This window comes from Neophocaena asiaeorientalis, unplaced genomic scaffold, assembly GCF_003031525.2.
Source record: "Neophocaena asiaeorientalis asiaeorientalis breed wild unplaced genomic scaffold, Neophocaena_asiaeorientalis_V1.1 scaffold134, whole genome shotgun sequence".
Taxonomy (NCBI): Eukaryota; Metazoa; Chordata; class Mammalia; order Artiodactyla; family Phocoenidae; genus Neophocaena; species Neophocaena asiaeorientalis.
In genome coordinates, this window is record NW_020185339.1 from 32097499 (window position 1) to 32113480 (window position 15982).

Here is a 15982-nt window from a genome sequence, read left to right on the forward strand (position 1 = left end):
GGAAGGGCCCGGCAACCCAAAAAAAAAAAAAAAAAAAAAATAGACCTCTTTGTGGGAATGGAAGCATGGTGCCACAGCTCAGCTACCCTATAGCCTCATCTAGCCAAGACCATAGCCAATACAAGGGGCCCCTGCTGGTGAGTGTTCAGTATGGAGAGCGATGCCTGCACCACTGAGAACCTGCCCAGCCATTCATGCCCTTGCCTCTATCCAGGGGGAAATGAAGCATCCATGGAAGGAAAGCCTTGAGGGCAGCAGGTAACTATGGACCAAGCTGCATCTGGCTGTTCTTGCTCCCCACCTGACCCATGCTGGCTGCATGGGCAGATACTCTGAAAAGAGACCCCTGCTTGGGGGAACGAGCCAACTCTCCTTGGGCTGCATATGAAGTGGCACAGTATACATAGGAAGCCACCCACTTACCGAAGTCCCCTAGGCTCACGTCTCCTTGATAAATACCATGCATCCCCATCAAAGAGAAGACCCCTACTTTTTAATTTACTTGAGAATTCTACTGCCAACATTGCCTTACCCCTTCCACCCATGAAGTTCTTTCCACTCTGTGTCCCCCTCTGCAACTATGAAATCAGTCCAATGCTAGTGTACATTCTGTCCACAAGGGCACACTTTATTCCCTATGCTGACCTCAACTTGCGCGCTTCAAAATGTATAGTACTCACGCACCCTGACCTGTATTTGCTTCCGCGTTTATTGTTTATCATGCCCACTAGAATGTCACCTTCTTGGGGGCAGGGATTTGGTATTGTTCCCAGGGGAAACACTAGCACACAGCAGGCACTTGGATAAGTATTAGCTAAATGAATGTGCTGTGGGAAGTCATCCCGGGGACTGCAGGACCTCCATCACCTGGGACGCCTGAAGGATGGAATCATCCACCCGGAGGGCCCAGCTGATTCCCACTGCTCCCTGCTATGCCGCTCCACCAGTCACGCGGGCCTGGAGGAGCTGAGATGAGAATGTGACTGGTGATGGGTAAGGCTGCGGCAGCTCTAGCCCCGCGACTGCTGGGAGTTACTCAGGATAGACAGACTGCGGAATCACCACGCATACCGTCCTGCCCCACAACTCACTCAAAGCACTAGGACTGCACATCAGAGGAAACCACTGGCCCTTTCCAACCTAAAGAAGTGGGTGTCTTTCCATTAATAGCCTCTTTATGAGCCCAGCCTGGAAAAAGCTTTCTAAAGCCACTTTGGATACCTTCCTTGTGTTTCTGTAATCCCTCTAAATTCTGTCATTTTAATTGAAATATTAGACATACAGATGTTTTTGAAATTTTTATTGATTTTCAATGAAGAAAATCCTCAATTTCCTCCTCTGCTAAGTAAAGAAAATTACTTTTCACTTTATTAAAAAAAGAAACAGCTTACTTTCACGAATTTGTATCTTCAAACGTATCTATTCTTCAAAGAATTTGTGATGCAAGACATGAAAGTCCGTCTGTGTTTTGGCACCTACAGGTAGGCATAGATGAAACAGGACTGATCTCATGAGGCTGGAAGGCTGGGGCTCTCTTATTCCTGTTACAGAAAGAAGAGTCTATACCTGTGTAGGTGAGGTAGGACGAAGGATGTGGAACCATCATTTTCTAACCCATTTTTCAGAACCCCACACAAGGCAGTGCAATTATATGAAATAAATATTTCTGCATCCTTCTAAAAGTTTGCTACAACTTTATTACTATACATTGCATTTTGTCATTGATCTAAACACTGATGACAACCAAATTATTTGCAGAACTCTTATTCTGTGCTTGTCACTTTTTGTCTCTGGGGACCTCAGGTAATTTGCCTAATCTGCCTGTCATTTTCCACATCTTTAAAATGGGAGTGTAACAGCCATTTATATGTTCAGTATCTATCTAGCAACAGTATCAACAGGAGATGATTTATGAAAATCAAACTACTCTTCTCACAAAAAGCAAGAGAAAAAATTCTAATCAGTGCTATAAGGGAGGAACAGCGGTACCCTTCCCCTTCCTCCCTGAACTTGAACATAAAGGGTAAAATGACTGCTCTTACCAAATCCTGAAATTGAGGAGTTCTGAGTGGGAGGTGATATAACTGCCATGCAACGTAGAAATGGCCTGGTGAAAAATAATGATTGGGTAAGCAAATCCTCGAAACCTTGAAGGGCACAAACTCTGGGAGCTGTAGGAATGGGTGGGAGTTGCTCAGTTCCTCATTTCACAGAGCTAAGAACTTTGCAGGGTCCGTGAAAGACCCTGAGAGACTAGTATAACCACCCAATGTTCTGGAGTATTCCTGGGCTACATGGCTGCTGACTCACAGTGCTGTGTGTCCCAGAGTGAAAGCACCGGGACCTGGGGTGACTGTGCATGACGCCGGACAGGAATTTCCTGTTCTGTACCTTTTGCTCTCTCTTCCTGCAATAAAACAACTGGTCGGACTCCAGTGGGGAACTCCGCACTTATATTCTCTGGCAAACCACACACCAGGCAGTTCTAGTTGACTGGTGAGAGACAGGACTCCTTTACGAATATATAATAAGAGAGAAGGCTGCCTAGGACCTTGGAAATCAAAACCAGCTTGTTCTCTTAATCAGGACATTAAACAGCTAAAGAAAATATGCATCAGATGAAGAAGATTCCCAATACACAGCATTGGTGGTTGTATCCAGCAGTGTCTAAGGACAAGGCACACCCTGGTAGATGGGAGCATTCTGGTTGCCTTAAGAGTTTGCTGCTGAAGGGCTGAGACATTTTATTGGGCCTTGAAACTAGTCAGACCTCTTCACTCACAAAGGCAGACAAGGCAGATGAGCTTGCTCAGCCTGTATTCTAACTTCCTAACTGAAAGACTACAAGATTGAAAATACATTTCTCAGGAAAAACAACAAGGTTGTACTGTATAGCACAGGGAACTATATTCAATGTCCTGTGATGAACCATAATGGAAAAGAATATTAAAAATCACTTTGCTGTATAGCAGAAAGTAGCATAACATTGTAAATCAACTATACTTGAATAAATTAAAAAAATTATAATCCTTAAAAAAGAAAATACATTTCTTAAATTCTCTTGCAGTTAGGGTTCCAAATGTGGTTTTAAAAATGCCCATCAGGGGCTTCCTTGGTGGCGCGGTGGTTGAGAGTCCGCCTGCCAATGCAGGGGACACGGGTTCGTGCCCTGGTCTGGCAAGATCCCACATGCCGCGGAGCGGCTGGGCCCGTGAGCCATGGCCACTGAGCCTGCGCGTCCGGAGCCTGTGCTCCGCAACGGAAGAGGCCACAACAGTGAGAGGCCCGTGTACCGCAAAAAGAAAAAAAAAAATGCCCATCATATGCATCTCTGTGTCACTTAAATCAGAAATGCAGCTGAATGGAAGCAAGGGTGGTTATAGACACTGTTATTTTGCTGGTATGGATGCAGCTGGAGAAGCAGAGACCTCAAACTAACAGTCGCAAGAGTCATTTTCTGATCTCCAAGTGCAGCTAGTTAGGGTGAAGGCTTCCTGAAATCCCTCCACTCCTCCTTATGAGCCAGTGGTCTGGTAAATCTCTAGGCCCAGCCTAGAACTCAAAGGTGAAAATTAGAAATTGCAGTCATGCAGCCGAAAGGCTGGCAGGGAGCATTAGACAGAAGTAGGTAAGAAACAACAAGGAATGGGGAGGGAGGATACGTTCAGAACCTTTACTTCAATCGTGGTTAGTTGGTGTTTAGGACTTTAGGAGTCAGTGTGAGTAGATGGAATGCTTTGGCCTACAAGGGGGGATATTTTTCAAGTAAGTCCATGATTTGTGCTATATTTATTATAAAAGGTTTTCTACCCTCAAATTTCTAGGGAGCAGAAGAATACTCTGCCACATACATCTGGGCACAAAGGAGATGCTGCAGGAATATGATGATGGTGATATGAAAAAACTTCAGTTCTGCAATCTCAGGCTTTCTGTAATGAGGTTCACAGCAGTAGTTCTCATAAGGCAGAGGTAACAAGAAAAGCAATATCAGGCATTTAAAATAAAGACTTCATCATACATACATATCCTTAAAGATACATATATGGTGCTACGAGCAGGGCTGAAATGTTTTCTGCATTCTACAATCTGATGAAATAAAAGCAGCAGCTCAATATGCCTGTCAGTTCTATAAACATGGTATAGTTAATGATCACAGAAAGCAGGGTGGGCTAGGGACCTTGAAGTTCTTCTTTCCAGTGCCAAAGTTAGTATTTTTTTGCTTTATTTTAAAAGTCTCTTTTAATTAGGGCTCTCAGCATCCATTAGTATATGGAGTTCAATAGATGTGTTAGAATTTTATAGATTATGAACCAGTGCTGAGACTGAGGTTTAGGCAATAGTTAAAAGTGAACCCACCCAAGTGTTGGGCACCCACCCTCTTACCGGGGATTAAAAAAAAAAAAAAAAAAAAAAAATTATTTTACAGTGGAGGAGTATAGAGAATCTTAATATATGACTTTGATCTTTAGTCTCCCATGTGTCAAATATTAGCTAGTGTTTGGTCTCCAGCCAAAACATGCTAAATGTCTGAACGACAGAATGACTTATTAGGTAAGTTTGGCCTCCTTAGAGTTTATGCAGCAGTGGCAACTAATACCTCTTAAAAGTGTCCAAAATAATTGGCCTGTCTGTTCTGTGATTCATTTGGGGACCCTTCATAGGCACAACCACTGCAAAAGAGAAATACCACCGAGGACACCTGTAAACAGCTGTATCTATACGTGAGTTGCATGTGTTGATGTGTTGTCTTCTCCAAAATAAAAGACTTGGTTCTGTTTCTTCCCCCAACTATCTATACCCTGAACACTATTTCCCCCTTGACTTACACAATGAAATTGGAAATGCATTTATCTTGGAGAGTGTACATCTTTTCTTCTATGGTAGAACAGTTACATCAATTAAACATGTGAAAGTCTGTATTTAAATAAAATGATAATTGCCTCATTACATTAATGAGGCTATTCAAAATAAATAATATATAGTATTAAAGCTTCTATATACAAATTATATTCTTTAGGATCATATCTGTTCTATTTATTAAACAGAATGTTACTATTATAAGAGTAGCAGCACATACCCATATAGAATTGTATAAAGAAGAAAGCTTACCTGTAATCCTTGTGTTGCTGCTTTTCCCGAACCCCAAACCCTTGAAAGTCAGGTTGGATCACAGCTATAAGGCTTATTACAATAATGGTTCCCAGTGAATCATGCCCCTGTGTATCCAGCCCTTGAGCAGTCCTCCCACCTCCTCACATTGTTGTTGGGTTGACCATGACTTGCTTTGGTTGATGGAACATTTGCAAACTTGATGCAAACACAGGCTTAAAAAATGCCTGGAGTGCGCGTCTCCTGTCTTGCTTCTCTTTGGAACCCTAAACTTCCATGTGAAGAATCCTGGGCCAGCCCACTGGAGGATGGGACACCATGTAGACCCAGAGGAGGTAGCCCAGCTGAGCCCCACAGACCAACCCCTCCTGGCGAACTATGCCTGGAGAATCTCCCAGCTGACGCAGAGAATCATGAGAAACAATAAACCTGTGTTTTAAGCCACTACATTTTGAGGTAGTTTTTTAATGCAGTAATTGATACAATGTCCTTAAGAATTATAAATGGAGTCTGGGGGGAGAGGAAGTTTGGGCAATCCAAGGGACTAAAAGTGGGTTACCTTAATCGCCTATATAAAACCATATAATGCTATTTAGTTCGGTACTTGTATGATCTTAAGGTTTTTGTTTGTTTGTTTTTAGTTAAGAGGCAAAAGGAAACTGAAAAAAATGGACATAACTTACCCCATACCCCCATAAATACTGCAAAGACTAGGGTTCCAAAACTGTCAAAGAGGCACAATTTCTGGAAAATACAATAATAACATGTACATGAATTCATGTTCTTCACTTACTAGGATTCAGCAAATATGAACTGCTTTGTATATGCTACACTTTGGGAATTTCTTTTAAAGCTGTTAACTAGTTTGACAATCACTGTATCTACTACATACTTACAGATGAGATTTCTTATTCTCTTGAAAGCAAACAGCCTCTGCTGTATTTACCAGAGTACATTTTCCAATGGAATCTTTCCATATCATGATAAAGAAATAGGCTCAGCTGCTAAGATCCCACGCTGTTGAAAGCTTCTAACATACTTTTGAATAACAGCCTCTTTTTATGGACTGTGACAGTGAATTTGAGGAAATAGAATGGCCCTAAGAATACAATGAACTCCAAACAACTTTTAGATTTATGATTTGCATCTGATTATCCAACCCTCGTCAGAGGGCAAGTTCCTGAATTCCTGCATTTCTTGTTAAGAGAAGCACAAAGCTGGGGTTTACTTTGAGATGGCTCTCCCCCAGGAGACAGCTCTGTTTCCTCAAATCCAATGATGACTTTTCTACCATCGCTGATGGAAGCTTCCTTTAGGATAAGGAGGCACAGATGCTTTTGCTGACGTTACAAAGGGTACAATGATCATGAAGGAATACATGACATACTCGATTTACTAGTTCTGCTAAGTTTCCCCTTTTTGCTAGTATAAAAATAGTCTATCTCCCTCTATGAATTCCTGGAAGATCTTCCAATTAGTTACCAATTTTTCATTAGTGAGCATTGTTATATCTCCTAAAAAAGGTCTATTAAGTTAGTGGAAAAAGTGGCAAACATAATATCAACTTTATAACAGATCTTACGAAAAGTAAAGAAGACATGGTAGAAAAGGAAGCTATAGGCTAAAAATAAATAAATGAATGAATAGCAAACTTTCCAGTGCCAAAGAAAATTCAAATCTGCTTCTCAGAAAAACTCAACTTTTTTAAAGGTTCTTTCTATGTTGCCCTTTATACTGATATAAAATGAGTAAACTTTCATCTACATAAAAGTATGTTATGTTATTTTTGTAAAATAATAACCACCCACCCATCTTCTTATATATCCTTTTTCCAAAGCATATAGATGTCCTCAATCATCCATATATACCCTGAGCGGAAAGCATAGTCCCGAACTGTCTTTCAATTACTCCTCTCAAAAATCCAGCTCAAGGAAGACAAAATTAATAAATGAGTGATCCATCTGGGGAACAATGCTCCCCACCTATTTATTCCTCTACTCCTGGGATTCTATGGAACATGATTTCAAGTCTTTTAGCTTTGACTCTTATGGAACCATCTCTTCCAAGCTGTCTTTTAATGTCATACCTTATCCCTTATTGAAAATTATTGCAGGAAAAGCCCTAAGAGAAATATTTCTGCGTGTTATAATGTTATTCTGGAAGATTCTATCCAATGTTACTCTTCTAGGAATCAATGCAAACCTCTCTCTATTATTTGATACCTCCCTATCTGCCCTGACACCTCCACCCTCACTCCAGAAAGAGAAAATCCTATTATGCTGAGAAAAAGCCACTGGAAGCACATCTGTCAATGTTAGAGGGGGAAAAAAAAAGGAGCAGCAAGAAAAAGCAAGTTTACTGCTAATGCCAAGCTCAGCCCAGCTGCCCAGCTCAAGACGAGAGATGTGCCTTGCACTCTTATGAGAGGGAGTTAGGTGGCTTGGAGGAAGTTACCATTTTTGCCACTTGTGTAAGGATCAAGGAACTGAGAGAAAGAAGAATACGGCTGCCTGGCCTCTCTGCTCTCCGTGACCCAGGAGCAACATGGAAGCAGGAAGTAGGGAAGAAGATAAGCAAAGAGCTTTCTTGGTAAGAAGCTTAGCTTAGCTTGCTTGGCGGGATGGCACAGAGAGGGAAAGACGGCTGTGTTAACAGCGGCCCCGAGTCAGCATACTGCTTTAGTCAGGTGGAGCAGGAAATAAGAGAGGGCTGTATACGCAGGCATGATGATTTTAAGCAGAGGAACCAGTTAGAATCTAGAAAAGTGACCATTTGCTATGCTTTCTTCCTGCAAAGGAACAAAATCAAAATTTTATAACAGCGTATTTCACAGAACTAAATATTACACCTTAACCATGTTTCCTCTTTATCTTGCCAGCTAAAAGCTAAGAACTTTATTTAATCCTCAGTCACAAGAACAGTACTAATCCTGATTACTTCCATAACTGTTTCTTCATTTCCTTGATCCTGATTTTCTATTTCTATTTCTAATTTGTTAACAATTCTGGCATACATGTCAATTAGTGAATAAGCCATCTCTTTCCAAAAGGAAAGAAATGAATATAAAAATGTATAATTGAAGAAATGACTGAATTAACCAATAAGCAGAGAAGCATGAAAAGGTGCTTCTCTTTTTCTCCTTTTTTACCTTAGTTTTTCATTTCATTCTTTTACTCATATTCTTTTATATGCTTCCCTCCCTTTGTGAATCACTCTGACAAGACTCAAGGGATTTTTTGGGGAAACTGGAAGAGAATGATTCATTTTTTTCCAAAACAATGGAAAAAAAATGTACACAGGGACATATTTGAAAGTCATGTGCTTAAGGATGGCTAGGTGGGGCAGAAGATATGAGAAAAGGGATGCGGGTTGGGTGTGTGAAAAATAATTTCTTAAGGAAAATGGAATTTCCATTTGTACTCTGTGGAGTGCAGTTTGCCTCTGGTATTATCGTTGGCACTTGCCTTAAATCCAGTGCCTGGGGATATACACTAACTAGTGACCTTTATGAGTCAACATCACTGGAAGGCAGATTCTCTCTCTTACTAGCTCCAAGTCTTTTACTTTGAGTGATCTATGATAGATATTTATAGTCTAGAACTCGTGTTGGTTGGGGGGGGGTGGGAAATGAAATGTATTTTAATTCATAAATTAAGTGTAGAAATCCATGTGTTGACAATACCCTGCAATCACCTTAATTAAGGGGTGGAACAATTTTCTAAACACAGAGTTCAGTTTGAGAATGGAGTGCCTGGCACTACAGTCAGCCACTGAAGAACATGGTAATAGCAAGGAAGCCAGATTTGCTATCATTTTCTGGCTTTGTCAGTTACTAGGCGGGTGATCTTGAGCAAATCATTTAATCTCTCAGAGCCTCAGTGTTTAAATCTGTAAAATGGACGTAACACCTGTTCTGCCTGTCTCACAGTGCTGTTTTGTGTGTCAAGTAATGATACAGTTACAAGAACTTTGCAAAGTATAGACTGTAAAGTGGCATCACTATCTTAGCAGCGTATTCAGTTAAAATAAGACTTACACGGAGTAGATCAGAATGTTCTAAGGTCATATAAAGATTCCTAAACTTTCATGGCAGAACTAGGGGACAGAGGAAAGATCAAGACAATGGAGACTACTACAAACATCAAAGTTGTCAGGAAAACTCTCTGAAGCAAGCAGACCATCTTTCTTCCTGTCTAGCGTTTCTGGCATGCCTTTCAGTAAGCTCTCTCCAGTCTCAGTGTTCTTCCTAAACCTCCTGGATTTTAAGAAGTCATATAGCTCAAGATCATCTGCATGTATAAGGGGAACCAGATGTGTTTTATGGGAATGTTTTGAGACAAAGTGAATAGCTGTTACCATTTGTAGACAAAACCTTTCTTATGCATTTTTATAAATACAGTCTAAATCTGACCAGCAAGGTCTTTAAAAATCCAAGCAGAGTTTCAGCACACTTTCAAAGCGGGAAAACACAAGTACAGACTTCAGGTTTCCATTCACTCGAATTAAGGAAAATACTTCTAATATTAAACCTATTAACTAGTATTTATGAGATAAGCCAGGTTTGAGATTTCTGCTTTGATTACCTGAAATACTTAAATTAGTTTCAATTCCACAGTTCCTCACTGACCCTTCAGGAGATTTTAGATAAGGCTTTTAATTTCAATTTATTATTTGTAAACAAGGAATAAACACATGCATTTTATATCTATCTTTCAAAACGAAGATTTAGTTGACAACTACCTTTCTAAATTCCTCAGAGGGAAAAATTATAATCACGATGTTGTACTAAAATTTTTAGAAGAAAAAACATCTTTCATTGCTTGTAAATGTTTGGGGAAAAAAAATACCTTTGAGGACTCGCAAGTAATATTGAGTTTCCAGAATGGACAAAGCTTATCACACTGAGGGCACATTATGATCTTGCCGCCAATATCAGGATCACAAACTTCTTTGCTAAAGGAAAGAGAAAAATAAAATTTAATTTAAAAAAAATTTAATGAACAGGACTTTCTTTCTACCAGCATGATAAAATCCAACATCCATTCATGATAAGAAAACTAAACTAAATTCTTATGAAACTAGGAATGGAAATGAACTTCATTAACCTGATAAAATCTTGCTATATAAAACCTATAAAAAACCATTCTACTTAATAGTAAAATGGTGAAAGTATTTCCTTTGCATCAGAAACAAGATGATGGGTCCTGCTATCGTCCCTTCTTTTCAGTGGAGGTCCTTGCCAGCACAGTAAGTAAAAACAAACAAACGAACAAGAAAAACAAAGATAGGAGGAATGGCAAAGGAAGAAAACTCCTATCACTAACAGATTACATAATTGTTTATATGGACAACTAATAAAACCTGCAGATAAATTGTGAGAATAAATGAGTTTAGTAAGTTTTCTGGACACAAAATCAGTATACATAATATATATAGGGCCACCAAAAGAAACCGTGTCTCTAAAGACCTGCAAGAGTTTTTAAAACACCATTTTTCAATAGCTTAAAAAATATGAAGAGTCTAGGTATAAAAATCTAATTCAAAATGTATGAAATTTATATGGAGAAAACGATAAAACTGTTCTGGAAGAGTAAAGAACCTATATAAATTGGGTACATTATCATGTTCACAATTTAGAAGAATCAATACTTGAAGATGTTATTTCTCCTTTATATGAGCTGTAAACTGAATAGAAGAGCAGAGCCTCAGAACACTCAAGACATCTCCTAAAGAGCAAGGTGCTACTGGGATAGGTTAAGAAAAACTGAGCAAGAGAGCAAGATAAAGAGTTCAGAAAGAGACCTCTGTATACACCAAAACTGATGTATAACATGCAGGGTAGGCCCAGCAAATTAGTAAGGTAAGAACTGATGTTCGAATAAATAGGGCTGCTGCAATGGAATATCACAGAAAAAGGTGAAGTTGAACCACAAAATCCTATCATATACAAATCAATTCCAGGTGGAAAATAAAAATGAAATAGTACCAACTTATTTTTAAAAAATGAAAATTAAATTAAAAAGACTATCTAGATAACTTTGGGGTAGGGAAAAATTCTACTAATGAGACAAAAAGCTTAAATCATAAAGGAAAATATTAATACATTCAAAATCTTTTAAAAGTAAGAACTTCATTAAAACACCATAAAGAGAGGGAAAAAAGATTGTCACAGACTGGTAGAAGTTTTGCAACACGTAAAAATGACAAAGGACTACTCGCAGGAGTATTTTTAAAACTACTACAAATTAATAAGAAAAAACCAACAAACTAACAACAGGTTACACACTGCTCACTCTAGGAGAAGCCATGCAGATGGACTCTTACATGAATGGGACCGGAGTTGCAGAATTAGTTGGCCCTGCAAATAACTCAGTAAAAAATAACTGGGCAAGAGAAACACTTCTAGAATATCTGAGTAAAGATCTTGGAAAACTTGCTCCTCTATAAAGCAAAGACACTGGCAAAATCTGTCAAAATTAACCTCTGCAGAACTGTGGAAATTAAACAAAGTCTTAATTGAGGGGTGCTTATTTGAGGAAAAATAGCTGAATCTTTTCCATAAAATTTGGGGCACTTTAACTTGACTTATTGCCATCCCCATAACCTCAGCTTCATGGTGGCCTTTAAAACCAACAGTCTCACAACCAAGGTAGCCTAGCAGCCACTGAAGGGGCAGACGTGGTTTGAAGTTACCAAAAAACCCATCCCCAGAGAGTTGTCACTATTTGACCTATCTCAAGCTCATGCTGTGCAAATAGCCCTATCCCCAGAGTGTCTGTGGAAAGTAATTAGCAGGAATTATTTAACATTACAATTGCCTGAGGCAGTGACACCAACAGAGACTAACAAGATGCTGATTAGAAAACTTAGAAGGAAAAACTGCGTAATGAGATGTTCTGGGGGTGGGGATAGGGTTAAAAAGCTCCAACAAATTCCTAGAATTGTAGGCAGTGCGTGTGACCAGCAAAGTCCTGAGAAAACCTTAATCTCTCAACTCTGGCTGACCTTGAGGTTCTGCATAAGCAAGAAGTAAAGGCTAAGGAAGAGCTGCTAACTGCCTGCTGGAGTGCTGAAGGCATTCCCCAACACACAAACACAGAGCCACTCAGCAAAGGCTCAAAAAAATGATTGGTTCCAAGTATTTAAAGAAATCACTGTCCAATCATTAGCTGACAACTAAGCTTTTGTACACAGATCTCATGGCTATGCACGATAAAGAATACAGACTTTACAGAATTTGCTCAGGAAAATAACTAAATAAATAGCAGCAGCACAGCAATGACAACAGAAGCAACAACAAACCCTGAGGAGGGGAAAAATCTGGTTTCCAGATCTGCCACGATATTTTAAATGCCCAGTTTTCAACAGAAAATTACAAGATACACAAAGAAACAGAAAAGTGTGGCCGTAACACAGGGTAAAAAAGAAGTCAATAGAAACTCCCTGAGGATGTCCAGACACTGAAATTACTAGACAAAGACATAAATAAGCAATTATACATATGCTAAAGAACTAACAGAGGGCTTCCCTGGTGGCGCAGTGGTTGAGAGTCTGCCTGCCGACGCAGGGGATACGGGTTCATACCCTGGTCCGGGAAGACCCCACATGCCGTGGAGCGGCTAGGCCCGTGAGCCGTGGCTGCTGAGCCTGCGTGTCCGGAGCCTGTTGCTCTGCAACGGGAGAGGCCACAACAGTGAGAGGCCCGTGTACCGCAAAAAAAAAAAAAAAAATAGAAACCATGCTTAACGAATTAAAGTATGTGACCATCTCATTGTACAGAGAATATCAATAGATAAAAATTATTTAAAAGACCAATAATGACTAAAATGAAAACTTCACTAGAGAAGTTCCTCTGCAGATATGAACTGGCTGAAGAGAAAGTCAGCTAACTTAAAACTATGTCTATTGAGATTATCCAGTCTGAGAAACACAAAGAAAAAGGAATGACAAAAAATGAACACAGCCTCAAGAGATGGGTGGGACACCATCAACAATACACATAATAGGAGTGCCAGAAGGAAGGAGGGAAAGAAAGGGGCGGAAACAATATGTGAAGAAATAATGGCTGAAAAACTTCCCAAATTTGATGAAAACATTAATTTGTACATCCAAGAAGCTCAACAACCTCCAAGTAGTATAAACTTAGAGATATCCAAACATAGGCACATCAGACTCAGTGTGTCAAAAGACAAGAAGAGAGAATTTTGACAGCAGAAAGAGAAAAGTGACTCAACATATACTAAGACTCCTCAGTAAGATAAGCAGTTGATTTCTAATCAGAAACCATGGAAGCCAGAAGGGAGTGGGATGATATCACCAAAGTGCTAAAGGAAAAGACTGTCAATCAAGAATTCTATATCCAGCAGAACTATTCTTCAAAAAAGGAAGGACAGGGCTTCCCTGGTGGCGCAGTGGTTGGGAGTCCGCCTGCCGATGCAGGGGACGCGGGATCGTGCCCCGGTCCGGGAGGATCCCACATGCCGCGGAGTGGCTGGGCCCGTGAGCCACGGCCGCTGAGCCTGCGCGTCCGGAGCCTGTGCTCCGCAGCGGGAGAGGCCACAGCAGTGAGAGGCCCGCGTACCGCAAAAAAAAAATAAAAATAAATAAAAAAAGGAAGGACAGTTTAATTAGGTCCCATTTGTTTGTTTTTATTTCCATTATTTTGGGAGACAGATCAAAAAAGATCTTGCTGCGATTTACGTCAGAGAGTGTTCTGCCTATATTTTCCTCTAGGAGTTTTATAGTGTCTTGTCTCACATTTAGGTCTTTAATCCATTTTATGTTTGTGTATGGTGTTAAAGAATGATCTAATTTCATTTTTTTTTTAATATGTAGCTGTCCAGTTTTCCCAGCACCATTTGTTGAAGAGACTGTCTTTCCACCATTATGTAGTCTTGCCTCCTTTGTCATAGATAAATTGACCACAGGTGTGTGGGTTTATTTCTGGGCTTTCCATCCTGTTCCATTGATCTATATTTCTATTTTTGTGCCAGTACCCTACTGGTTTGATGGCTATAGCTTTGTAGTACAGTGTGAAGCCAGGGAGCCTGATTCTTCCAGCTCTATTTTTCTTTCTCAAGATTGCCTTGGCTATTTGGGGTCTTTTGGGCATATATCCAGAGAAAAACATGGTCCAAAAGGATACACGCACCCCAGTGTTCACTGTAGCGCTGTTTACGATAGCCAAGACATGGAAGCAACCTAAATGTCCACTGACAGAGGAACGGATGAAGAAGATGTGGGTGCATACACACAATGGAATATTACTTAGCCATTAAAAAGAATGAAATAATGCCATTTGCAGCAACATGGATGGACCTAGAGATTGTCATACTAAGTAATTCAGAGAAAGAGAAATGTCGTATGATACCCCTTATATATGGAATCTAAAAAGAAATGATACAAATGAACTTATTTACAAAACAGAAACAGACTCACGGACCTAGAGGAGGAACTTCTGGTTACTGGGGAGAAGGGTGAGGGGAAGGGATAGTTAGGGAGTTTGGGGTCGATATATACACACTGCTATATTTAAAATGGATAACCAACAAGGACCTACTGTATAGCACAGGGAACTCTGCTCAACGTTATGTGGCAGCCTGGATGGGAGGGGAGGTTGGGGGAGAATGGATACATGTATATGTATATGTATATGTATATGTATATGTATATGTATATGTATATGTAAGTCTGAGTCACTTTGCTGTGCACCTGAAACTATCACAACATTGTTAATTGGCTATACTCCAATATAAAATGTTTAAAAAAACATGAAGGAGAAATTATTTGAAAGATTTATATTTATATAATAGATTTTTATAATGAAGGAGAATTATCTGAAAGATTCCACTGCTAGCAGACCTGCTCTACAAGAAATACTAAGGAGAGTCCTTCAGGCTTAAATGAAAGGACACTAGGCAGTAAGTCAAACTCAGCTGAAAAACTAAAGAGCAATGGTAGAGGTAACTACATAGGTTAAAAAAAAAAAGAAGAAAATATAAATATATTTTTGCATGTAATTATTTTCTTCTATCTGATGTAAAAGATAACTGCATAAAACAATACTTATGAAACTGTGTTGATGGGCTTATAAATGTATAAAAATGTAATTTGTTTGACAATAATAGCACAAAGGGGGAGGGGGACAGACCGATACCAAAGAAGAGTTTTTATATACTACTGAAATTAGGTTGGGATTAATATGAATTAGATTGCTTTAAAACAAGATGTTAATTATAATCTCCAGGGCAACCACTTAAGAAAATACCAAAAAAAAAAGAAACAACAAATTAAAATAGAATTAAAATGGTATACTAGAAAATATTTTATACAAAAAATGTAGTAATGGAGGAATAAAAAAGACATAAAACATATAGAAAATAAATAGAACAATGGAATAGAAAACAAATAGAAAAATGGATGCAATTCCAAGCTTATCAGAAATTACATTAATGTAAAGGAATTAAATATTCCAATCAAAAGACAAAAGGCAGACATAAATGGAATAGAGAATAGATATGCAACAGAGAAAAATCAACAGTTGGTTCTTTGAAAAGATCAATAGAATTGACAAGTTTTTAGCTAGACTAGTCAAGAAAAGAAAGAGAGAAGATGAAAATTACTAAACTTAGAAATGAAAGGAGGAACATTACTGTTGACCTTACGGAAATAAAGAAGGAACATAAGGGAATAATGTCAATAATTATATGCCAACAAATGGAATAATCTAGATGAAATAGATAAATTCCTAGAAAAACATAAATGACTGAAGTTGACTCAAGAAGAAATAGAAAACCTGAGTAGACCTACAGTGAGTTAAGAGACTGAATTAGTAATCAAAGAAATGCCTAAGCCCATGTGGCTTCACTGGTGA

General features: G+C 39.2%; 1 protein-coding gene across 2 annotated transcripts in view; it reads right to left on the bottom strand.

The window, feature by feature from the left end:
• Positions 1-15982, bottom strand: part of ANO6 (anoctamin 6) — a 207029-nt gene that overhangs the window by 44861 nt on the left and 146186 nt on the right. For both annotated transcript variants that reach the window (XM_024736791.1, XM_024736790.1), the window contains 2 exons: positions 9957-10062; positions 5793-5853 (listed from right to left, as the gene is read on the bottom strand). In XM_024736791.1, coding sequence (XP_024592559.1) covers positions 5793-5853; positions 9957-10062 — 167 coding nt within the window. The remainder of the gene's footprint in view (positions 1-5792; positions 5854-9956; positions 10063-15982) is intronic.